The following is a 25,558-nucleotide window of genomic DNA, read 5'->3' as shown; positions in this document are numbered from 1 at the left end:
GCAGCACTGAGCTCTATTTAGCGTTCCATAAATTAAGGAAACTAGTCATTGATAATTGAATAAGTCGGTAAAATAGTAGTTTTACAGGTTTCTAATTAATACATGATTCTTAATTGGGCATTATCACCTGCAAGGACAATGAAATACAAATATCAGAGTTAGGAGAATGTTTATTTATTGCAAAAGTGCGCAGGTGATATTCAAAAATACCAAATGGTTAAAAATGCACATGTCCAAGCTTCTGAAAAACCAAGTGCATTACAGGTCTGGTGGCATCTCATTCTGCGAATTCATCGAAAAAACTCAAACACAGTCAGCAGTTTGCTGGTGGAGTCTGCAGTTCTCTCCACAGCAAGAGCATCTCTTTAGGGCTCCGTTTGTGCACCAGAATCACAGTCCCATATGCACAGGGTTTCCTCCTATCAGCTTCAGGAAGATCAAATGTCAGGAACCCAGGGTGATGGGTAGGGGACATGCCCAGTCTGTGAAGACACATCCCCAGGTACACGTCATCAATGGGGAACAGACTGACCCACTGAGAAACCTGCCGCAGATGCCTGGCCAGAGCGCCAGAGTATACCACCCCTCCACCCCCTGCGTAAACAGGGTACACCCCTCTGTAAAAGCTCTCAGGAATGTAATATTTGGCAGAGGGTTGACGATTGGGCCATGCATTGGTAATAACGTCCCCTACCAGAAAGAGCTCTTTTTTTTGCTGGTCTTTCAGTGTCCTGTTATGATTCAGTGAGTGACCGTGATATTTGTGGAGATAGTCCAGGAGAGCATCCGTCCTGACAAAAATGTCGTCGTCACCCTTGAAGATGAACTGAACGTGCGGACAGCGCTTGGACAGCCAATCCCAGAAGAGCACATCCTTCAGGGTGAGGTTATAGAAGGTGTCTCTAAAGTCCCATTGCAAAATGTCCCTGTAATGGCTGCTCTCCAGGTCAAGGAGGGCCCTTAGGTCAGGGTGAGGGCCAGTGGAAGTGTCCTGCCTGCCGAGCAAGAAGACAGTTCGCACCAGCCCACCCCGTCCTCCGGGTATCCCTTTCACCCAACCGCTCCTCCCCCATGTCTCCCTGATGGCCTGTCTGTTCTCAAAGTGCCCGACTTGTGATTTGATTGCCATTAACAGCAGTGGCGTTTCCATCTCCCCATCCTCCCCAGAGCACAGGTTTGGTTGGTCCCTCAGCATGGTGTACTGTCGACAGTGCATGGACAGGACAAAGTCTTTCATCTGTTCGGGCAGGACGTTGAAGTCATGCAGGTGGGATACCCAGCGCTGGTCTGGGCTGCAGTCTTTTGTCTCCTCCTCCCCACGTGTAGTTTCAGGGGTTGATTCTGTATGAGTCCCATTAGCTCTCAGTATGGGATTATGTTCTCTATCCTGAAAGTGCTGTAAATGGTTCCACAGAGCCCGGTCCTCCAGACGGAGGCTCCAGAAGGAGCCAAGCGGATGGGGAGCTCCTGCTTCAGTGTCTGAGGAGGCACCAGGGGCTATGAAATGAACTGGCAGCTGAGGGGGTGAGTAGGAGACGGCAACAAATATGGACACCATGATGTAGACGAGGAGATGACTCATCATGACACAAGGCAAGAGACAGAGACACAGGATCTTTCCATTGCACCTGCATCGCGCCATCGACTAGAAGATGACAGGGGGAGTGAGAGAAAGAGAGACAGAAAGCAAGAGAGAAAGAAAAAGAGGTGAGGGGAGCAAAGAGAGTGTCCATAAACTGCTGTAGATATCTGTGAATTTCACAAACTCTTTTCATTCCAGAACATTCTGCCGCTGTCCACCATCCAGATCCATTGCAAATCTTGAGAGGTAAATATGGTGGTGAGGAACATACATGATGATAGAATATGCCCAAGATGTTTTTTGTCAGTGGGAGGGTAGCAGGGCTACCGTCATACTTGATCTGTCTCTGGGGGGGTCACTGTCTCCAAAGCAATGTCCCCAGAGCCTCGTTATCAGTACCTGGCAAGGTAAGGTTCAAAGCATCATACAACTGAGATATTTACATCATGTACCTCAAGAGCACAGCATTTACTGTGCAAATGGAAACACATTGCTTCTGGCAAAATCTCTGTATTGTTCCCATGGGCTAAAGAGAACATTTATTTGGGGAATGAAAAAAAAAATCCTTGTCTACATGTTACTTTTCATGACTCACTTTATAAGATTTAAGGCTATTTTACATTCCATGTAAAAACAGATCTGATTTAGGCTAATTGGGAATATTTGTATCACTGTGGAGATGTATCTACAAATGACAGAAGTATAGAAATTGTATATAATTTTTTCTTTAAAGTGTCATTGCTTTGAAAGGTGCCAATAAATGAAAACATTAAGAGTGTTAAAACATGTATTTGCGAAAGCCTTTTATTCTTACCTTCAGATTGAAATGTACATGATGCTTTGTTTATTTAGAGAAAGTCCTACGCTGGCTACACTGGCGCTTGCCTAGTAAGTCCTACACTTGCGTCTTGTCTCTCAGTTCTAAAATACGATTTCTCTGTCTGTATATATTTGCCTCATTTTGTCTTTGATTTGGAGAAAATATGCAACACAACAGTATTTCTCTCGTGAGACCAGAACGCTGCCTAACAAAACACAAAAACAGATACTGAGCAATTCAGTGACTGGAACGATTAAGCCTACCTTTTTTGCAGCAGGTGACATAGAGTATGGTGCCCTGTTCCTAAGAACACAACACGTAACGATCATGTTAAGTATGATAGCCTCTTAACTTTGCATGCAGGTGCACCAGGGGCTCAGAGGTCCTTATTTGCATAACAAGGGTGATTTGAGAGATCACATAGGCCCCACCCACATAAATTAAAGGAAACATATCTGGTTATCTGCTTTGAAGACTATATTGTTTCATTCTGCATTGAAGTAATGGATCTGAATATATGGATTTATCTTTGTGTTTGTAATTTTAAAGTGTTATTGTATCTGTCAGTATCAAAGCTTTGAGGAGAACTTGGTCATATTTAAATAAACATATTTGTAAATTATGTATATATTCCAAGTTCTCTAATTCAGGGGGGCATGACACTGGATAGGATGACATTAACTGGCCTATAAGGGTGAAAATATGTTTTTGCAGTGTTTTACTGACATGTCCATTCAATGACTATCTTCCAATCTACCATATTTAATATGTTATCACTCAAGCCTTTCAGTGTCATTTGTGGACTTGGTATTTAACTCCATTCATAATTCATGGCTTATAAACATCTTGGTTATGTATGTTAGTACACACAAAAAATGCTTAATTAGAATAGTTTTTTTTTTTTTGGTGGAGAGACCCTTTCAAAGTTTGCTGATCAACAAGAAACCCACCTTGTTTGAAAATGTATGGGTGAAGTAATTTTTCTGAACAGGTATTCACACAGTAGAATTGCTCCATCAAGTCTATTCAAAAACACATACATACACACAGAGAAAACACACACACACACACACACACACACACACACACACACACACACACACACTTAAATTACTCTCTCCATCCCTCCTCCACATCTCTATCACCCTCACTGGAGCTTTGCCCTTATCAGACTATCGCTTAATTGCTTTGAAACTGTCTGTGTCTGTGAAGACTGTCTGTCTGTCCTATCTCGCTCGTATGGACAGCCCTGTGAGAATGAAGCTCGACCCATGGCTGAACTATCTTAAATGATCTCGGTGAGGTCTTGTGTTGTTCTGTCCAGTCCAGTGGGGTGAGCAGTACAGGGCCAGAACTTTGTTGCTGCTGCTGCTGCTGCCTATTGATTCAGGGCCCTGAGGCTTTTGATCACACCATGTAACAATCACACCACATAGCAGCCTATGCTTATGTAACGGGGCCATGGAGAAGTGGACGGAGAGGAGGCAAGGGGAAGGGGGTAAAATACAAAGCTGTCAATGGTTATCTGTCAAGCTCACTGATGGTACCACACCGGTCAGATCATTTGCAAACAGATGGGCCTGTCCCTGAATGAGCGACCGGCGATGGAAACTGGCCTATGCGAGAGTATGGTGTTCTCCCACACTAGCACCTTAAATATGGGGTTTTGATACTTTATGAAAATGTGGAGCAAAACCGAAAACCAGAGGGTGGGTTATTGTCTTCGTTCGTATTTCATCGACCACAGGAAGAAAACCTGTCTCTGATTTTCTTTAAAAAGCCATCTTTAAAAAGAAGGAGAAGCACCCAAGAGAAGGAAAAGAGAAAAAGAAACAACCAAACATGCTGACTTGATGTAAAAATGTATTTCAACAAACCACTTTGGTTTTGAAGATGTCCAATAAGATCAAAACGATGCACATATTTTAAAAACAAAAATCAACAGGTTTTTTTTTTCATCTGAACATTATTTCATTGCCCAGGTACAGCATTTTTCATTATAATAATGAATAGTAATCATCAATGTGTGTGTGTGTTTTTTTTTAAATGCTGATTAATATTGTTGCTTTACAACAATGTCACAGTCTCTCAATCACAGTTAAATTTTCTTTCTTTCTTTGTTTTTGTTTTTTTTTTTTTTGTTTGTTTGTTTAGGAATAGTTTGAGAAATATGGAACAGACTTCAAGCCCTCCCATCAATGCTGAAATCAAGGAGGACATCAAAGATACACTGGGTAAAACAGCTTATGGATAAACCAAATGCCGACTGACGGCAGCATATACTATAGCGCTGTATCAACATAACAACAGGAAGGAAATGACATGGAATTAAAGGTACAGCATGCATTCAGAAAACTCCAATCATCCTGCTAAGACAGTCACCAAATGTTTCTATACACCTCTATTTAAAGAGTCACTGATAAAATAGCAATCGTCCGAGAAAAAAACAAAACAAAAAAACAAACATCAACGACATATGAAAATATAGCATCTTATGAGAATCATCATTTAGTAGCAGAAGTTTCTAGTAATAAGACTGGTAAATATGCTAAATTATATAACATTACAGCAACATGTTCAGAGTACAACAATATTATCATCACCATCTTCTTCTTGTTCATCGTAGGTTCGCGTCACTTTACTTTTCAAGAGAGGCAAAGGAGCAGGGTAAAACACGGGTAATGGAAAAGCACTCCTCACAATTTTTCTCTAACAGGGCACTTTGTTCCCCCCCTTTTTTACATCTGTTTTCAAAAGAGTGATATTTCAAAATAGAGCATCGCCAGTTCATCATTGCTGCTCTTAATTTCAATATTTGGCACAAGAAATGAGATAATAATATATATCATATATATATATATATATATATATATTTAAAAAACAAGCAATACATACATGAATGAAGTCACAGAAATAATTAATTCACAGATTTTTACGTCAGAACAAACTATTATACAAAAAGAATTAGATTGTTCATGTTTATGTGCAAACCACATCAGGAAAAAAAATCTCTTTCTTCCAGAACAGGTACGATACAAAAGTTCAACCAATTATCCTCCTTTTCAGAGTTCGATACACTTCATCCTTCTTAGTGCTCAAAGCATGATCACTCAGACAACAGAATTTTTTTTTAATGAGTGTAATGTGTACTTATAGCATGGAACAATGACTTGACTGGAAATCCTTAGGCTTCTGGTTGTATGGTAGGAGAAATTAGACTGAACTGGAAGAATCAAAATAGAGTTTCCACTCTACTCAAGACCTTGAATGCACTGAAAACTGATCCTGAAGGTGTGCTTGGTAGACTAGTGAGGTAATTGCTTTCCCATTGCTAGAAGCAAAACTCTGGGTAAGGAAGGCATAGTAGAGTATGACATATACAAAACATGGGCTAAAAATGAGGTTGAAATTGTGTTAAGAGCTTACACAAAGGCCTGAGCACAATACACAATGGGATACATGATAAAATGGAGAAGCAATATAATCACTCTCTCTCTCTCACACACACACACACACACGCATATACAGAGCAAGAGTGAGAGAGAAAGAGAGACAGAGAGACCAAAAGGCAAAAACATACAAAGCACAAAAATGTGAGGAATTTTCACAAGCAACAGAAGACCAAACAAGTTCTGACTTTTAGGCTATCACAACGTAAATCACTGGTTGCTACACTGACTTGGAAGACAGTAACTATACATTATACTCAAATTGTCCCAAGGCATTCCTGGCTTTCTGATTTCATACTACTATCATACTAAATATACACTGGATCTGCTCCTATGTAGAAAGATTTTGCAATCACAGAGCAAAATGGAAAGAAAGAAAGAAAGAAAGAAAGAAAGAAAGGAAGAAAGAAAGAGAGAAAGAAAGAAAGAAATATGCAATCTCTTACAAAAAGAAGTCCTATTTCAAAGGGTGAGGTTCCTGTCTTTTTTGTTGCTGTTAATAGCAAAGCTAATGTTTCAAACAGGTTCAATAGCACTACAGGAAACTGCAAAAAAAAAAAAAACCCATATCCTCAAATACAAAAATTCATAGTACACACATTTTCAGCTTTAATGTTTAACTAACTAGCAGCAGCATCCATCCTTTGGATGGAAATCTGTCTGGCGTCCCAAAGCTCACGTGCATACCTACAGACCAGAGGCTCATTAACATCATCCACTAACCCAATCAGCCTACAGCAATCTGTTAATGCTTTGAACACAACTTCTTAATGTTTCTAGCTTTAAAGTCATGTTTGAATTCATTTAGAACATGACAGCGTATTAGTTAAGATAACAATTGTCCTTGAACTGTCCATTTGTGACACCTTCATATTTTTTTTTTTATTTAATTTGAACATTTCACGATCACGACAAAGTTAAAATACAAAAATATTTCATCTGTAAATTAATAGTAAGACATGATGTTAATGCACAATGGCCAGTGCTTACAATGGACAGATGAGTATCACAATTTGAAATATCACAAATCTAGCCATCCGGGATACAACTAAAAATCTGTCACTATTTTCAGAATACGGTGTAAAGTTTTGACATTACACTTTAAGGAAGTATGAGACACTTTTTTGCTGTCTTTTCGCTTATTTCCTACAACGACTTTGGTATCCATGTTTTAGACACTATGTGGCATTGATAAGTCTTGGGCGCCGGGCAAATGAACAGCCTCCAAAACAGATTCAGTGTTCCTTGGCATTGGACTTTTCTCTTGCAGCGTGGACCACAGATGCCTTTAAACTCATCTGACTCTTAGTACTGCTCAGTAGACCACAGCCTGTGTTCTTCCACAGTTTCATCTACACTCACAGTTTTTCATCTGCTCACTTTTTTTTTTTTTTGCATGTCAAACAAATGAATGGACATCATCATCCATCACTTGAAGAATATGATGGCGTCACCTCAGCAACTGTTCCAAGTGAACTGAAAAGCCTTTGTCCTGACAAACATGCCTTTTTCAAATTCTATGAGATTTTTTTTCCCCCAGAGGCTACAATACGTAAAATAGCAGTTATCTAGGTCTGTCCAGCAACTTTACACCCGACCCTAAACATGACGGGATACGATTTACTTTACTAACTTAGGAAGCACATATATGTGGAAGCACCTGCTGTCAATATGCTATCCCTCAATCCGCTTGTTGATGTGAGTTGGAACGGTGTGTAAAACCGGTGTGAAAGTCCTTGCTGCTGTACTGCTTGGTAGAAGAGATTGAGAGAGACAGCGAGGTGTGAAAGCCACAGGCTCAGCCAGGCAGACAAGAGATCTGAGACGCCAGACAAACTCCTTGAGAGTCAGGACTGACAAGGGAAGAGGCCTTAAGAGGAACCAAGGCCAATAACTTCACAATATGAAGGAAGATTTTTTTTTTTTGTAAGGATTCACAGTGAACTGAACAAAGCTTTTTGTCATTTTTTTTTCCTGTCACAACTATGTAATCAGTATTTTCAAAAAATAATGATGCATAGTATTATAAAAGATTGAGGGCACAGTTCAAGAAAGAAACCGGTTGGAAAGGGAGGGCAAGAAATTGGAGAGAGTGGAAAATAGAGAGCGGCTTTAAATTGGAGTAGAGTGGATGCAAATGTAAAATGGGATCATTTTCCTACAATCCTGAGAGCAAAAAACCACCTCTGGCTTATTTAAGAGGTTGTCATGGAGATCAAAGGCTCTATGCTTAAAATAAACCAAGATATTTAAATATATGTAAAAGAAAATTCAAAAGAACCATAATTATTTGATACTGAGTTAACCACAGGCCTGCTATCAATTAAAACGCCACAGGCCGATATTCATCCTTAAAGCTCTTTAGGAAATGAGATTGTGCTCATCCATTTTTCATTCTTTATGAAACTGCAGAAATTTCACTTTTTTTGTTTGTGTGTGTGGAAACAAAAAAAATGAAAACACAAACAAAAATATATAATCTCTCATCACCATGGAAGTATGGACAAAAATGATTTGGCGGAACTTCATGTCGATTCAGTTTCATCTACAGTAAATCTCTAAGTGCATTGGAAGTTGAACTTAATGCACTGGTTGCAATTCTGTCAGTGAAATAATGAAACTGAAATAAATAAAAAAACCTCAGTTCTATTATCAAAGCTATGGAGAAGCATATTAATGATGAATATACTTAGCTTATGTCACAGTTAAGTTTTTATGAAAAAAAAAAAAATAGCTTAAAATAGCTAAGTAAAACATAGAACAAACACAATTGCAATTGGAATTAGCAGTGTTAAAATATAGGTATTATTCTCGTTGTCTCCGTAAACTTCAGTAAATTAATCAAAATGCAAAATAATAAATGAAATATACTGAAAAAAAATACTGGAACATCCCCTCTTGTACAGTAATTTGAAAGTGTTCTGAGAAAGAAAGAGAGGGGGAAAACATTCCAAAGAAGAAAAAAAAATACAGGATTCAGGATTTTTTTTGTCTCAGTGTTTTGTTTGTCTTGAGTGTTTTAACCAAGATCTTGTCCAGGTCAGACCAACATCAGACTGACAACAGCTTCATGTGTTCAGTCCAGACTCTGTTACCGATGCCAGTGAACATAACATCTCAGTTCATTAACAGGGATGTTTCCTTCATGCACTTCACAATTTCATCTTAATGTTTAATAATACGTAATCCAAGTTTCGGTGGCTTGAGTAAACCACTTATAACTGGGCTGTTGTTGTCCATATTTGTTCCTATTGCACATCTCCCTCAAAGAAAAAAAAACAAAAAAAACAATGTCGAAAAAAAAGAGCAAAATAAAAAAAAAAAAAAAATTAAAAAGTCCTTTTAGATCCTATGAACTTTTAAATCAACGCATAAATACATTTTTTAAAAAATCTTACATGATGGCATTGTCTGCAGCAGGCCTAAGATTGCTACCTTGGGAACTGGGACGAAGCAACTGGATAAAAAATTAAAGTGCTTTTGAATTATCTCCCCGACTGACTAATTTGTCAGTGTAGAAAACTCTGTGCATGCTCACAGTGGAAGCAGTGTGTGTAAAAAAATGAGTGACAGTTTCTGGGTCTCAGAGTGACGTTTGTGGCAGTTCTGCATGTCTGATCACAAGTTTGTGTCTTTTTTTTTCTCTGTGCTTGACAGTCAGAATGCCTGTCCTTTCATTATATTGTTTAAAAGAAGCACAATAATAATAATAATAATAGTAATAATAATAATAATAATAATTGGAAGAATACATGGATTGTAGATACTATTTAGCATTATAAAAACTTGGCACATCATTACGGATTGTGTATTCATGATGGTTATAGAAACACCCATCTGATGTGTTTCACAATAAAACGTACTAATACCGTAGAAACACTCAAAAGGATCAGAAGGGTGTAGGTACTTCCATTTAAAATTTACTATACCCACTCACCCTCATCTTCCGATCTCCAAATCACATGCTCCACTATTTATTATCTATGTAAATTCATCCACGGATCATTCCTCTCTCTCTCTCTCTCTCTCTCTCTCTCTCTCTCTCTCTCCCTCTCTCTCTCTTTCTCTCTCACTCTCTCACTCACTCTCTCACTCACTCTCTCTCAGACCTGGGTCTCCAGACCACTGAGTTTTGGAGTTAGGATGCGTGGTGTGACCCCAGAATTGAGATCTCTCTCAAACTCGAGAAGTTGCCCCATGAAGTTGAGGTTGGGTGAGACCACGGGCCGACGGCTTCTCACATACTTGTAGGCATCCGTCATGGTCATGAGAGTGTGCTTCATCAGGTAGGCGATGACGATGGTGGCCGAACGAGACACGCCCGCTTGGCAGTGCACTAGCACTCCCCAGCCACCTTGGTGAGCCTCCTCTTAGGACAGGAAATGATCGTGAAAGGGACACACACACGCACGTGCAGACACACACACACACACACACAAACAAGCACATGTGACAATCATCGGTAACATGAACTTTCTATTTCTATTTCTATTTCTTTCAGTGTTTTGATCAATTTATAGCACTCTTCATTTCTTTTTTCAGTAGCCTACATATGTGGTGGAACAGTACGAAGTAAGAAAGGTAACTAACACTGTCATTAAGATTTAAAGATATCCCTTTGTTTGAGAGACAGAATGAGGAGAGAAAGGAGGCAGAAGACAAAGAGAAGACTAAAAACAACATGACATCTGGAGAGACGAGAAGATGAAACAACCAGGAAAAAATCAGGTTTGAATGCAATTAAATATCTGCTTGACAGTGTAAAGTCCTTTTTAATCCAACAGTCCTCTTACCTATGAACTCAAACACCTCCTCAAAGTACTGCCGAAGGTTCTGTTTGCTGTTGTCAGTGGCTGGGAGTCTCTTGTAGCGGATCAGGCCCGTGCCCTGGTGGTAGAGGGGTAGGTGGGTGGTGACGTTGACAACGTAGGCAATGTTGAGGCGCAGCAGCAGGTCCAGGTCCTCAGCGTCCCTCTCGTTGCCCAGGAAGAGGAAAGGTAAGATTGGGCTGATGACAGCGTTCTCCACATCCGGAGTCATAACGCTTTCATCTGACAGCGATGCCGGGAGTGAGGAGGACAGCGGGAGGGAGAGGTGCACTAGTGGATGGGAACAGAGATGTCTGTTAAATTTCATATTTGATCATCAAGGTGATAAAAATGGCTACTGGAGCAGAAAGCTGTCAAAAACCTGTGAGAAAACAAGAAGTTGTGTTAAAGTAAGAGAAGACATTCCAAAATGTTACTTGAATCCTTGAAGCTGGACACTAACAGCATAATTAGAATTACCTTCACGCCATGCTTGGCCTCAAGCATCTATTTATAGTCACAAAATTGCACAGGCAGGCGCATAACATCACAACAGATAAGCCCAAGTTGCATGCAGATGAAAAAAAAAGGAAACCATTAGACTTCCATGAATAATCTTTTGCTTAGTGTTTTATAAACTTGTATAATGAAGTCTTCTTGAGGAAAAGTGAAGGTAATATATATATATATATATATATATATATAAAACACCACAGATTTATAAACTTTGTCACTTAAATATGAGAAAAGTGTAAAAGTGTAATCTCCTGCCGCAAGGGTTTGGTGTCAGTGACCCTGTTTCAGGAGGGAAAAAAACCTAATTCACCAGTTTTAATCCTTTCCTCTTCTTATCAGTCCTCTTTGCATTCGCACCATCATTTGTGTATCCTATTCAGCTTCTCCCTAAGCCTCATCTATAATTAACAGCAATTATCCAAAAGCTCTTTAACTTAAAAGGCAACATGCAGGAAAATAATCATGAAAGAACAAATGGGAAAAGAGGCAGGAAATTTGTGCACTAAGTCACTAAGAATGTGACAATAATGAGAAGAGAGAGGAGATTTACAGACATAATAGCACTGTTACCAGGACGATAAATAAATAAATAATTAAATAAGAGATAAGTTTGATTGTTGAACAGGCCAATTATAATTGAAACTAAATTAGGCTGTGATGCAGGCTTTAAAACATCTCATGCTAAGTGGACAAAGTACAACCCACATCTGTTAGTTCCTTGACCTAAATGAGGGTTATGGAACTCTCCCATATCATTCATCAAAAGGTAAGACCAAAAGAAACGCATTTAAGTGATCACCAGGATGTGTTCTTACCTCTCCCGTTCTCCTCATCCTGCTCTTGGTTGAGGGAGTTGAGCACCAGGTGGAGCGACTGAGCAGAGGGAAGGGAGTGTCCGCCCTCTCGGTTTCTCTGTCTGGGTTTGGGTTTGATGAGGGTGCTGGGCGCGGAGGGTGGAGGGGAAAAGGAGGGAGGTGACTGCGGGGAAGGAGAACGAGGGGAAGGGGAACGAGGGAGCGTCTCATTGTCGAGCCCGTTGCCATCTCCGTATCCCGTGTCTGCTTTGTTCCAGAGCCTCTTCAGGGAATCTCTTCCCTGTTCCCTGTTGTTACCCGACCCAATGAAGTCCAGAACCGCCATCTTGCCCTGCTGGAGCCGACGTCGTCCCGCATGGTCTGTCAGCTGGGAGCGGGTGAACTCCAGGAGGTTCCGACAGTCCAAGATGATGGGGCTATTCCCGTTGCTGTCATTCTGGTCTTGGCCCATGCAGCTCCTGCCAGATCCCATCCCCATCTCAGTGCCAGGGTGGGTCGGCTGGGTTTTTGAGCGGGTCATCTTCTTGGCAAGCTCCTCGGGCCAGATTGTACGGACACTGTAGTCGTCATCTTCTGGTGGGAAGTCTCCAGTGTTGTGGGTTCCTATGTTGTGACCCATCCCAGGGGGTTTACCTCTGTGAGGGTTGAAGGTCACCACTATGGGATCACTGCTGCAATAGCTGCAGGTGGAGCTTCCAGTCTGACTCGCTTTGGGATTGCAGCCACTGACGCAGCTCTGTAGCGCTCGAAGAGGGGCAGACGAGGAAAGGGGTGTGCAGGGGAGACAACTGCCGACCAGCTTCTTACGGAACGCAGCAGGACTCTCGAAGCCCCCGGCTTCCCCGGAGCAGGATGCACAGCCCAGAGGCCTGAGTAACCCAGTCCGGCAGTCTGACACAGTGCTGTTGGATGAGGAGGTGTTGGTGGTTGAGGCCGTGGACAGACACCCTCCTAAGGTCTTCAGGCCCATGGTTCCTGTGCTCCTATTGGGCCTGCCTGTTCTGGGGGCTCGGGAGAAAGAGGAGGATGGACTTGCGCCGTCTCCCTGGCAATCGGTCGAATGACCCCTTCCTCCCCTACAGCGTACGAGCCTCCAACAGCCACAGCTGAAAGGGTGGGAGAAGTCAATGGTGCAGGTGTGATCTGGGCTGGGGAAGCCTCCACGTGAGGAAGTAGGGGAGAGGGGGAGGCCGTGGAGGAACTGAGGTCGGGGTTCCCTAGGGCGGGAGTGTCGAGGTTGACCAAACTGTTGAAAGGAGGGCGGGGCACGTGAGGGGACAGAGGGAGGGGCGACAGTGTAGTGGGAGTTTAGGACAGAGGCATGGGGTGTTGGGACTGAGCTGTGGTGACGGGGTAGGCTGTGGGGATTTGGGTTTTGATGACCGGGTCCCAGTTTGGTATTTTCTTTGTTACCCACAGAAGGCACGTCCCTGTCAACACGGGGGGAGAATTTGGCCACACAGGGCTTCGAATAAGACTCTTCCTCTCTCACTCTGTGAGGTTTTGACTGTTGTCTTTGAGCTGGAACAAATTCCAAGACCCCGCCTGGAGACACAGCAAGGTTGTTCTGACGGTGGCTGACCTGCTGGGTCCTGCTTTGACTCTGTACGTGGTTCTGGAACTGTTGTGCCGTCTCCCCAGACTTGCCCTTTGATTTCCTGTCTCCCTGCCCTGGGTCCAAACGTAAAGAAACCCTCTTGCCTCGATTCCCTTTGACACTTCCGTCGCAGTTCGAGCTGCCACTACGACTTTTCTCTGAGTATGTCCCTCCTCTCCCGCCTTTGTCCACAGACACAGTGATGTCGATGGTGTGTGTGTGCTTGTAAGGTCTGGGCCCAAGTGTCACAGTCCCATTGCTATGACAATGGCTCGGAGTTCGGCCACTTCCCTCTGTGCTGGCACCTCTCTCTCCCTTGACTCTTTGAGAACGGGATAACTGTCTGCGTTTGCATTCCAGGGATTGGTGGTTGGACAGTGGCGGATGGGAACGGGAAGAAGGGGGTTGGGGTTGGGGTTGGGGTTGTGATGAGCAGAGTGGGGGTTCGTGGCGGGAGGCTGCGTGTTGTGAGGAAGACTGAGTGTTGGTTGGTGGGGAGGCTACACGCAGATCCAAGCTTTTAGGGCGCTGAATAACTACTATGCGCTCGTCAAGAGGGAGTGGAGGCATCTGGGGCTACAAGGAGCTGTGTGTTCAAATACCACAAAAAGAACAAGACAAAAAAATTAATTAATTTTGAGAATTACAGCAAAAGCAACATTGCATTGTTGGTGCGAACACAGAGGTACAGGGTGTTACATTTGCTTAAGTGTTAGTCACAGCACACACAGTTACACACAAATTGTGATGAGCAGGATGCAGAAGGTCACTTCTGCAGGTCATTCACAAAACTATTAACTAAACACCAAAAAAAAAAAAAAAAACCCTGACAAAAGGATAAAATCAGGCGCCAAATTCCAACCCTCTGAAGAAGCTTCTTCACTTGCATCCTTTCCTTTATTTGCAGTGATCTGCACAGAAGACAAATGGTTGAGAGTCAGTGCAACAGCAGTGCAACCATTTTTGCTTTCACCCACTACTTCTGTGTAAAAGCACTGCTTGCAAAGAAAAGGAGACAATGGCGAAGATGCTATGTTTGAGCTTTTGGAATAGGCCAACAGACTACTGGATACAGACAATCCCCATCATAACTAAATGGCTCTCTGCCACGGTGTTAACCTAACAAACTGAAAAAGAACTGTCCTGCTGGCAGAGACAGAGTCCACTGCCACAACACAGCACAAATGGAGCACTGCTTGCCGCTGTAAGTGGCACGGAATGCCCCTCAGTGTATAACACTATAAATAAAAGGACGTCATAAAATCCACAGAATAAGAGCTTGAGGTCATAGTAATATATTTGTCTTTATTTTTCATCTGATGCTCTTCATCATTCTTTTTGGATGATATCTAAATTTATTCTATTTGAACTGAGAGTGATTACTGTAAGAAAAATATGATCTTTTTTTGGTAAAGCTTTGGCAGCATTGGCAATTAGTATTAACATCATGGGAATGTCGTGACAGGGCGGTCAGAGAGAGAGAGAGAGAGAGAGAGAGAGAGAGAGAGAGAGAGAGAGAGAGAGAGAGAGAGAGAGCAGAGTGAGCAGAGGAAAGTAAAGGGAAAGGCACAACAAACCAGAAACACAATGTGGCAGTTATATACAGAAATGACAGAAATTTCATGGGTTTGGGGTTGAGGGGTTGGGCATACACTTTCACACTAAACACACACACACACACACACACACAAACACACACACTTCAGGGCAGAGTGAGCACTCTACAGTCTTATTACACATGCATACATCCACGCACAGAGCCTGGTGATGGAATCTTCATCCTCTTTCCTTTTTTCCAGTCTTGCCTTTGTAGCCTGTGGTGAAGGGGGGGTGGTTACATTGACCCAGATTTGTCATGGAGCAAGTCAACATCATTCTGATCACTTTTGCTCACACACACATACACACGCACGTGCGCACGCACACACGTACACACATACACACACACGCACGCACACACACACACATGCACACACATGATAAACACCTCATCAGCGCTGTCATACTCACAATGTATACAACTGGTCTGAGCCAGCACAAAAAAAAAAAAAAACTCTTTAGCATCAGCACATGCTTGCAGTACTGACATTGACTTTCAGCTTCGCGAGGTCAGCTCTTCACACCATGACTACTATCGAAACCAAATCAAAATTTAGACACAGCGCCAAAACACGAGGGCTAAAAGTGAACACGAATAGTAATGCAACTTTTGGAGGAAGAGTGAAGAATAGTTTTCACAGGCTTTGAATGATGACATCATGAAACCACATTTTAAAAATACTGGGTTTTTTTTACGTACGACTGAACACATACACACGGTCTACGGCATCGTAGTCTTAGTGTAAACGCTGAAATGCCTCTCAACATGTGTCTACTCTTGAGTCATGTTATAAAATTGAAAACAAAAACGCTTATCTCTCCAAAGAGGGTTTACTTAATTTCAAATCTTCTATATCAGAAGATGACTACATAAGATAGAATCTCTCGCAGAGTTCAATTATTTCGCGCATCGTCACACATCATTACGTTTTCTCGTTCCTCTCCGCCAGTGTGTGTAACGGGTTAGGACTTAGTATGAATCGCTTCTCATCTCTGTGAGCAGTAATTAAAACTGGGCCTTTGTTCCCCTACGCACGAAAATCGCCCTTCAAAAAAAGGACTACAGCAGTCAGTCTGCACTTAGCTTAGGCCATCAGAATATTTCAACGTGCGAGGGCAAATCGTTATTTCAAGTAGGCTACACTATCAGCCAGCAAACAAAAACGGTGTCTTATAAATGTCTGTTAAAAACAAAACAAAACAAAACAAACAAAAAAAAAAAAAACACTGAAAGGCATACATGCTCTTGTATAGTGTTGGTAACCCATACACAACAAATCACTTGTTAGGCCGAGCAAGAATACAGCAAATTCGCTATACGATACAGCTGCATAGCACATATCGATCTAATAATAATATTTCCCACTAATGAATCATAGCTTATATTTTCCAGCGGTGACTGTCCCATGGGGAGGGTCGGAGTCAGGGATAAAATGATCTTTATCTGCTGTGGCACTATGTACTGATGTATATATCTCTCTTGCAAATACCGAGCTTCCGAGAGGCGGACATCAGTAGAATAAGCAATGAACATCAGCAACATCAAAACGTTGTGCTGACATCTAAACGAAATTGCATGCACGGGAGAATGTAATTACGTGTCTAGTCAGTATAAAGCAGACAACAACATTAAAGTAGCTTACACATTAAGAGGACATGTTTATGAAAAAAAACATAATTTCGCAAAGCTACATGCCTTAGGAACTTCACCGAATGATAAACAAGAATCACTTACGTTATAACTGGCATATCCGTTGTACTGTCATTATTATATTTAAGTTTTCATATCCCTGCCTTTTCCCAGCGACATTTCTGCTCCGTTGTCGTGAGGTATTTGTACATCTAGTCCCACATATTTCCTATTTTTTGCAGCAATGTTTGGGCCATATTACTGTAGATCCGTCCAACGTATTTTACATCAGAATTTACAATGGTCGAATTAAACATGAAATGGGCAATATCCCTTGTCAATAGTACCCATAGGCAGTAGTCTAACAATGTCGGTGAGAACGCGCATCAATGTGCGCTTGTGTGTGTGTGCGTGCGTGTGCGTGAACGTGTGCGTTGCGCGTGTGCGTGAGAAACGGAGTGAAGGGATAGGGGTGGGGTGTGGTAGAGATAAGGTGGGGTTTACTTAGTGGATGATATCATTCTAGACCAATGGGAAATCAATTTCGACTGAGGCGTCTCAAAGTTAAATTTCATAAAGCGTGTGTGCAGAGGAAAAAGAATTTACCCTAACGTGTCATGCGTGAATAAGAAAATTTAAGATGTCTTACCCCTATGTTTTAAATATGGGCGTTTCAATACAATTATTGTTATAAATCCGTAAAACGGCGAATTAACTTAGATGGTTTGTTAACGTCAAAACGGAAAAAATGTCATGCTGCAGCCAAATTCAAATTGGATGCGAAATTGCAGATAATACTGTCATACAGAAGAGTAAGACGTATTGACTAAAGACTATTTAGACTAGTGGAACCAGATCAACCCTGTGGCAGTGACTGTATTTTTACTGTTTTGAATTCTTGTTTTGAGTTCTTGGTTAAACTGCAACTTGAGGAGCCATATGTCGAGAGGCCTAATAACATAGAGAGACGAACTATGTAAGCAAAAAGATAAAAATACTATTAAAATAAACATTTATTTGCGGTCCATAAAACATGGGATAAGACAATATATTAGCGTTGGATGTGAAATTGCAGTATTGTGGCAAGTCTTCAAGCATTAACAGTATTTCAGTTTATAGAGGGGACAATTGGTAAACTGCGTTGAGAGGAGTATGCGTATTAATGCAGCTCTAACTGTTCCTATCGGTACAAACTAGGACAATATAAACCAAATTTGGGCCTAATAATATTATAGGAAAAAAAGGTTAATCATCCGCTCCAGTCCAGTTGGTGGCGGTAATGCGCGACCAATGCTCTCAGGGAAGTCATAGAAAAAGAAGAGATTGTACAGTTTGTTCTCTCGTGTTTGCCGTAGGAACCTTATCAGAGATGTAAAGTTGTCGTCTCTTTGGGAAGAGATAAGTAGCCTCGTATGCAACTCTGTAGTCGTAACAGGGCTTGTGTTCCAGTAATATCCGCTGCCGATGAGCGCTGATGTGAGTTACTGATTGTCAGAAGAGGTGAGTGGTTCAGATTTTTTATATATATATATAACAGTGCTGTTTTTACGTCTTGTCGCCCAGTCTCCTCGCCTCGCATTGTTATCACCTTGGCTGTCTAATGCTGGAAAGCACTCCCTTGATGGTAAACGCATGTGTTGGCATGTATTATATATTAACTTTATTACTACATGCCCTGTTTTTCCGTATAGAGCATCAGTCGATCCTGTAGCGGCGGGCTTCTAAATCTCTCTTTCGATAACTAGCTGCACCACACTTGTCACACTCAAAGGTTTATGATTCTCTGCTGCTCAGGTAAACCAGTTCAGTTAGTCGTATGTAAACTAATCAATTCCTGAAGAGTAAGATTCTAAAAAGCTGGTGAATACTATACAAGTTCCATAAGTGTCAACCCAAAAATCATACACAATTTAGTTTACGTTTTGGGTCAGATATCACCTTCAGAATGTGTTCAGAATTATCAAAGTACGTTACTGTAAACTAGCCAGCTCTGGGTCTCTGCATCTGCTCCTCAGAATGATTGCGTAAACCACGTCTCATTCCTAACGAAAAAATGGAGGCCGTTAGTTTCCTATGATCTCAATAGCTTCACTAGATGTGCCCTTACGTCGTCGTTGCATAGATGCACATCTGTATTTTAAGTTTATCAGCATGACACATTTGTGGAATGAAAAATTTTTTGAAGAAAGACAGCCAAGTTAACAGCAACTTTGGGCGTGAGACAGCATCTAACAGACCGTCCTCTTGGTGGGGAAGCATAGTCCTTGTGACACTTTTTTTTTTTTTTTACAGCAATGGTAACAGAAAATGATAACTGAGTATTATTTGCAATAGACATTGAGGTCTTAAGAGACAGCATTATGTGTATGCGTGTTTGTTTCCGCTGACATTAAGACTAGGCAGCCGTGGGGTTCCAGGCCAGCCGTTAAACCATGGGCACAGTGACGGGGCCCCTGCTGCTGTGGCTTCAGGATGTGGCGGCTGTGACGCTGCTGCGTGCCAGGAAGACCCTGCTTCAGGCTGCCATCCTGTTCTGCGTGCTGGTGCTGCTCCTCTGGGTGTCTGTCTTCCTCTACGGCAGTTTCTACTACTCATACATGCCCTCTGTGAGCTTCTCCACACCTGTGCACATCTACTACAGGTACAGAACCATGGCTTCTCACAACAAACACCACACAAACCTGACACACAACACCCCCCCCCCCCTCCCCCACACACACACACACCACACCCCACACACTACAGAACGCATACTACACCAACTTTGTATTGATTCTTTTTTTCATTTTTCATTTCTTCCATCCACACATACTGTTCACAAGTATCCATGAGTATCACAGTGTATACAAAATACTGAACTACTGCTACAGTTCGTAGACCTAATAAGACTTGAGCACTGTTACTCAGAATCAAAAACCTCATATGTGCTAGTAACTTTAGTTTTGACTAGAACAAGGGCTTAAAAGACTGTTTTAAATACTGCAGGCTTGGCCTAAGTTTGTTCAAAGATTTTGTTTTCCAGTGATAAAATGGAGACAAGAACTGATTTATAGAAGCAGAGGAAGGGCTGTCTTTAAGTTTCACCAAATGAGACTGTGATAAATGAGATTTCTCTCTATTCTGTGAATGTGTCCTTCAGAACAGACTGTGAATCCTCCAGCTCAGTTCTCTGTTCATTTCCTCTGGCGAACATCTCACTGCTCAAGAATGGCAGAGATCAGGTTCGTTCTTCATCTTAGCACTCTAATTGAATTATTTGTGAGTGATTTTTCTCCCCTTGAATATAGGTCAATGGCAAATGCAGTGAAAGATGAGACAATAAATACAGAGAAAAGTGGATGTAAAAGGCATTGAAAATAATGAAGAATGCGCTGGGCATATTTAAAGCATTTGAAATTTAACGATTAATTAAAGGTAGTACTATAAGGTAAGGAATATAAGCACCAGAACATTTTTTAGCCCACACATTGCAAAGTAAAAAGTCTCTCCTCCAGTTGCCGCCTGACCCCATGTTACTGTGTGTTTCAGGTGATGGTCTACGGGCAGCCATACCGAATCTCTCTGGAGCTGGAAATGCCAGAATCTCCAGTCAACGAACAGCTTGGCATGTTCATGGTCCAAATGTCGTGCTACACCAAAGACGGTCAGGTCATGTCATCTGTGGCACGATCGGTGAGTGATGTTCCTCTCTCGTTCCTGTTTCTTCAGCTCAGCTTTTGGTGCTGATGACCACAGTGTTGTTCCAGGCCCTGTCATTGTTACCGTGTTCATAACAGCCTGGCTTACAAACATGTGTACAGTGTGTAAGAGGTGTACATTGATTCAGGTTACCACCACTCTTGATAGATACCACCACTCTTATCATGGATGGAGAGTTGTCTTCTCTCTAAAAGACAGTTATCTGATTTGGGAATGCTCTGTTTAAAAAGCAATGAATAATGTTTTAATAAATAAAATCCTGTGAATAGGATTTATGTAAATAAATAAATAAACAAATTGACAAAAAAAGGGAAAATGCAGCTTTGCAGTAGGTGACAGGTAAAAGTCTCCAAATCTTCTTACTGAATTCCTCCACTGTTCCCATCAGGCCATGCTCCACTACCGCTCAAGCCTGCTGCAGACCCTGAGTACGCTCATGTTCTCTCCTCTGCTGGTGATGGGGGTCTCAGAGCAGAAGCAGCTCATCGAGGTGGAGCTCTACCCCGACTACAGGGAAAACGCCGTATGTGCTCCTACTCCACACGCTCCAGCCCAGCCCAGCACGAGAAACACACACTCTGCTCCGTTCTCTGCTCCGCGTGTAGACGCGTCCCCGTTACTTTTGTTTCATTTGTTTACCGTTGCGGCACTTTGTAAGCAGGTTTCAACAGACAAAATTTTTAAAAAAAAATTGCTCTGTGAAAAATCAGTTAAAACCCTCTCAGAAATATGGTTGTTATGCAGGTGTGATATATAGAGTTATTTTGTTGCCTCGTTACACCACACAAAGCGTTAGCTCTCATGGATCAAATTCTTTTGAAGGGATGGGACAACCATTTCCCCAACAAATATTTCTGCACTGATAGAGATGTGTTCTCTGAGCGTCACTACTGTGTGAGATGATACTGCTGTGACACAGTTGCATGACATTTCATACACAGATTCTGAACAAGCGTTTTTGCTCATGAAATAGTGCGATTTCCCAGTTGCAATGGCAACTAATTCTGGATATCGCTCATTGTAGAGACATTTAAGGGCCCAAAAATGTGTAATTTTTTTTTCTTGATGGCCTGGACACATTGTTTGGTCTGTTAACAGTACCAGCCCACCACTGGAGCTTTCATTGAGATCCAGTCTCGGCGGATCCAGATCTATTCTGCCCAGCTCAGGATCCACGCCTACTTTACCGGACTCAGGTACGCGCCAGTGACACCGGCTTTCACCAGATCACTCAACATACCAGCTTTAATCTGATCTGATTTTACTTAACAAGACTTTAAACAAGACTGACTGCTCCTCCCAGTTCTGTATGCCATTGTTTGGCCACCATTTTATTGTTCCTTCTCTTTCCCTCTCAGTCTGACTCATCTGTTCCTTTCTTTTTTTTTTTCTTTCTTTTTTTTGCTTTGTGTTGAATCTGTTCTTCCCCTGCCTCTTCTTCTCTCCCACAGATATGTTTTGTATAATTACCCACTGATGTCGGCAGTGGTGGGCGTGGCCAGTAACTTTGCCTTCCTCAGCGTCATGGTTCTCTTCAGTTATCTGCAGTTTATCTGGGGCGGAGTTTGGCCATCAGAACAAGTCCGAATACAGGTAAGAACCGCCTGTGTCTGTCTTGCTCTCTCTCTCTTAGGCACTGACCTGTCTCCTACAAACCCAGCAATTTAGCTGTGCTCTTACAGGACGGTTATGTAGCATAGACCAGTAATCTGAGGACAAGTGAAGTTCTTGCTCTGTTTTCTTGTCATTTCAACTTTATTGCCATCATTTCTTCAGAAAGACATACAAGTCTTCCAGCACATTACAGTGTGAAGATGATTGTTGTTCTGTGTGTGTGTGTGTGTGGCATCAGGTGATGATGGGAAATGATACACGCCTCCAGCAGAGGAGAGAGGAGGCGCGTAAACGCATGAGCTCATCATCCAGCACTCCCAGTAAGAACCTGCCGCAGAACCTGCTGCACGTTCCCCAGAACCAATGGCATTTACTCCGAACTTGGCAGATCTTAATTTAAGACATACTGCAAAATCAGAAATGCTAGAGATAGTTTAAACACACACACACTCAAACTACATTCACTTCACCTGTGCTAAAAACACATACACGCATCATAACTAATCGGCAGTGCCTAAGCTTTTAAAAGACTGATATTAGAGAGCAAAGTCATATCTCTGTCACCTCTTCTTCATCCCTCCTTTTGCATCAACTTAAATATTTGGTCACCTTTCCTTACTCAAACATTTTTCTGGGTAGCTGAAAAACTCCACAAAAACAACATACGCTGTAGACACACAACACACACCCCATGCGCGCACACACACACACACGCACACACACACACACACACACACACGAACACACACACACATCATAATATTGACTCAGCAGTTTCCAAAGTGCCAAGAACAACTCAGACTAAAATTACTAATAGTGTTACTGTGAAGCCAAGCTAAACTTTTTCAAGCAAACTGAGCTTGTTAACAAACTTTCCTAGCTATTTCTTATTTCTTGTGTGTGTGTTTTTTTTAAATGAACATCAGATCATCTGCATATTCATTTCCCTCATTAATCTCTCTTTATTTTTTTATTAGTACATGACGTGAACTCATTCGCCTTATTTATAAACTAATATGTGTTGTATGGTTTGATTTATCTTTGTTTCCATTTAAAATAGTGATGTTTGATCTAAACTTTTTTTCCAGTTAAGAGACCTGAAAGTGAAAGTAAACTCAGCGTGCAGCAACCACAGGAACACAAACAAACAGCAAATGTAAAAAAGAAAGGTGAGAGTGAATGAGTGTTCAGGCAACATGAAGCAGCCCAAAGGAACTTTTGTTTGAGTATGGGAATCAGCATGCAGAGGAGGTGCTGTCGTTGGATACACAGTGGAATCAGCACACACAAATTATATTACTGTTTGATTTTTAGGAGAGTTGGAAACACTCACAGTTGTCGGTTACATGAGTGAACCAACTGATCAACAAGAGGACACAGCTGGTAAGAGAAAGTTACCATATACACACACACCCATTCACACCCACACCCATACACACACACACACACACACTCTGTCGTCCACAAATTTTCAGAGGCGTGTTTTTTTACACACACACACACACACTCACACACACACACACACACCCATATACACACACACACACACACACACACACACACACAGATGTTATCCTCTTACAGTATCAGCACCCCCAGTACACATTAAGAGGTCCAGGAAAACCAGTTTCACATTCATAAAACCGTAGCTTTATTTCATACATATTCTCATAATTGCAGTTTTTTTTAAATGTTTTCGGCTGCTTAGTGTAACTCCTGCCCTCCCCTGGTTTCTCTCCGCTGCTGTTTTGTTTGGACTCCTCCACAGATGACCAACCTGTCTTCCTGGAGGCTCCCCACATAGTTGAAACGGAAGTGAGTGAGATCGAGCCAGATGCCCCGTACCAGGTGGCAGGAGATGAGGTACAAGAAGAAGAAGAGGAGGAGGAGGAAGAGGAGGTGGATGAGACCCAGCCACCCCAGCTTAGCGACACCAAGCTTCGACATAGACACGGGCCCTGGATGAGTCTCTGAGTAACACACACACACACACACACACACAGAAGGGTAGCATGGTGTGCCTTCCTTCACTCACAGTGGGACTTCACCAAAGTAAAGCATTTATGAGCAGTCGCCCAGCAGACATTCCTTCTGTCAGTTCATTTTCCTTAAACACGTTGGACATGTTTTTGTTCCTCCCTGTCGTGACAATGAAAAGTTTACCTCATTCCTGCTTCAGTCTCGTCCTGGATGGCCTTTTGCTCCCTCACCCTAGGCTCACAGTACACAAGCTGCTGTAGAGGGAACACAGACTGCTGAGCCCACTTGTGTACTCCTCATAGCCATATCATAGTTCCTCATGTCCAGGACTTGTTTACTGATTGTTATTGTAGTCTGCATCCAACCACTCACAAACAAATGCCCAGAGCTCTTCTTTTCCTTTATATCTTGTCATGCTGTATAAATCAAGGCATTCTAACTTTGCGCACAAGACCCCGTGCAAATATTATCCATCACCTCATGCAGTGTTTCAGCCCGGTAGTATAGACTAACATTATTGCAGAGGTTTAAAATGTATTGTTTTTTCTCCATGTGGTAAAACATGAAAGAATGTGTTTTAGTCTACGTTACTGAATTTGCGTAATGGTTGTGAGTTTACTTTTTGGTTGTATTGCATAAAAAGAGTGTTTTGTCTCGTCTTAGGATATCTTTTATAATTTTGTTCATGCATAAAAAGCCTGTTATATTTCATCTTAGGACTTGTTTTATAATTTTGATTATTCCTCTGTAGTACGAAGTGGTGTTTTTTTTTTTCTTCTTTTTCTTTGAATGGCTAAAGAAGAGTCCTTTCTACAAAACTGTAAAGATAATCTGTTACATGGTAAGTTGGTTGTCACATTCCTTATGCTTGAGTATTTATATCTGTATATTTATAGGAATATGATATGCTTTTATCTGTTTGACAAAAAAGGCTGAACACAGCAGTTGTGAGGCAGTGAGCCACCATTGATCTGTTGGACATGATGCATTTGTGTGTGAGGTTGGGCAACATATGAATGCAAAGGAAAACATTCCTCTTGTTTTGTTTTATGGATCTCGCAATGTTTATTTATTTAATAAATCATCTTAAAATGCTTTGAATTAGTGTTTTTTGTGTGTGTGCGCAACATTGAAAATGTTCATAAAAGATGTAAACCTGACAAAGTACTGTATTGAAAAATATACTGTGTTCTCAATACATTAGCGTGTTGGTAAAATGACAGAATTTGATTCTACAAGTTGTGTATGATTCCTCATTTATCTCAGACACCAGATCCAAAACCTGGTCTCGGAACTTGTCACCACACGCAATGGTGTTTTTCTCTAATGGATAAATATACTTGGCACAGAACTTGTAGATCTGAACCTGACTTATCCATGCTGAAACAACGCCATACCCTAAACCTGTGGAAGACCTCTTTACCTACACTGCACAGTAGGAGCCACCCC

At 41.7% G+C, this 25,558-nt stretch overlaps 2 protein-coding genes across 2 annotated transcripts; one reads left to right on the top strand and one right to left on the bottom strand.

Moving 5' to 3' along the window:
- Nucleotides 1-313: 313 nt before the first annotated feature.
- LOC115819053 (N-acetyllactosaminide beta-1,3-N-acetylglucosaminyltransferase 2) lies at nucleotides 314-1,642 on the bottom strand. Its single transcript, XM_030782593.1, has one exon. The coding sequence runs from the start codon at nucleotides 1,640-1,642 to the stop codon at nucleotides 314-316; it is 1,329 nt and encodes a 442-aa protein (XP_030638453.1).
- A 16,627-nt stretch (nucleotides 1,643-18,269) lies between these two features.
- Nucleotides 18,270-24,416, top strand: bscl2 (BSCL2 lipid droplet biogenesis associated, seipin). Its single transcript, XM_030782316.1, has 11 exons — nucleotides 18,270-18,316; nucleotides 19,211-19,457; nucleotides 19,956-20,037; nucleotides 20,345-20,488; nucleotides 20,904-21,038; nucleotides 21,614-21,711; nucleotides 21,967-22,108; nucleotides 22,368-22,449; nucleotides 23,218-23,298; nucleotides 23,444-23,512; nucleotides 23,898-24,416. Exons 2-11 carry the CDS (start codon nucleotides 19,249-19,251, stop codon nucleotides 24,101-24,103), a joined length of 1,248 nt encoding a protein of 415 aa, XP_030638176.1. The 5' UTR covers nucleotides 18,270-18,316; nucleotides 19,211-19,248; the 3' UTR covers nucleotides 24,104-24,416.
- The last annotated feature ends 1,142 nt before the right edge of the window (nucleotides 24,417-25,558 follow it).

The sequence above is a fragment of the Chanos chanos genome, chromosome 8 (genome assembly GCF_902362185.1).
Source record: "Chanos chanos chromosome 8, fChaCha1.1, whole genome shotgun sequence".
NCBI lineage: Eukaryota > Metazoa > Chordata > Actinopteri > Gonorynchiformes > Chanidae > Chanos > Chanos chanos.
Note: the sequence above shows the minus strand (reverse complement) of the source record. Positions and strands in the feature narration are given on the sequence as shown.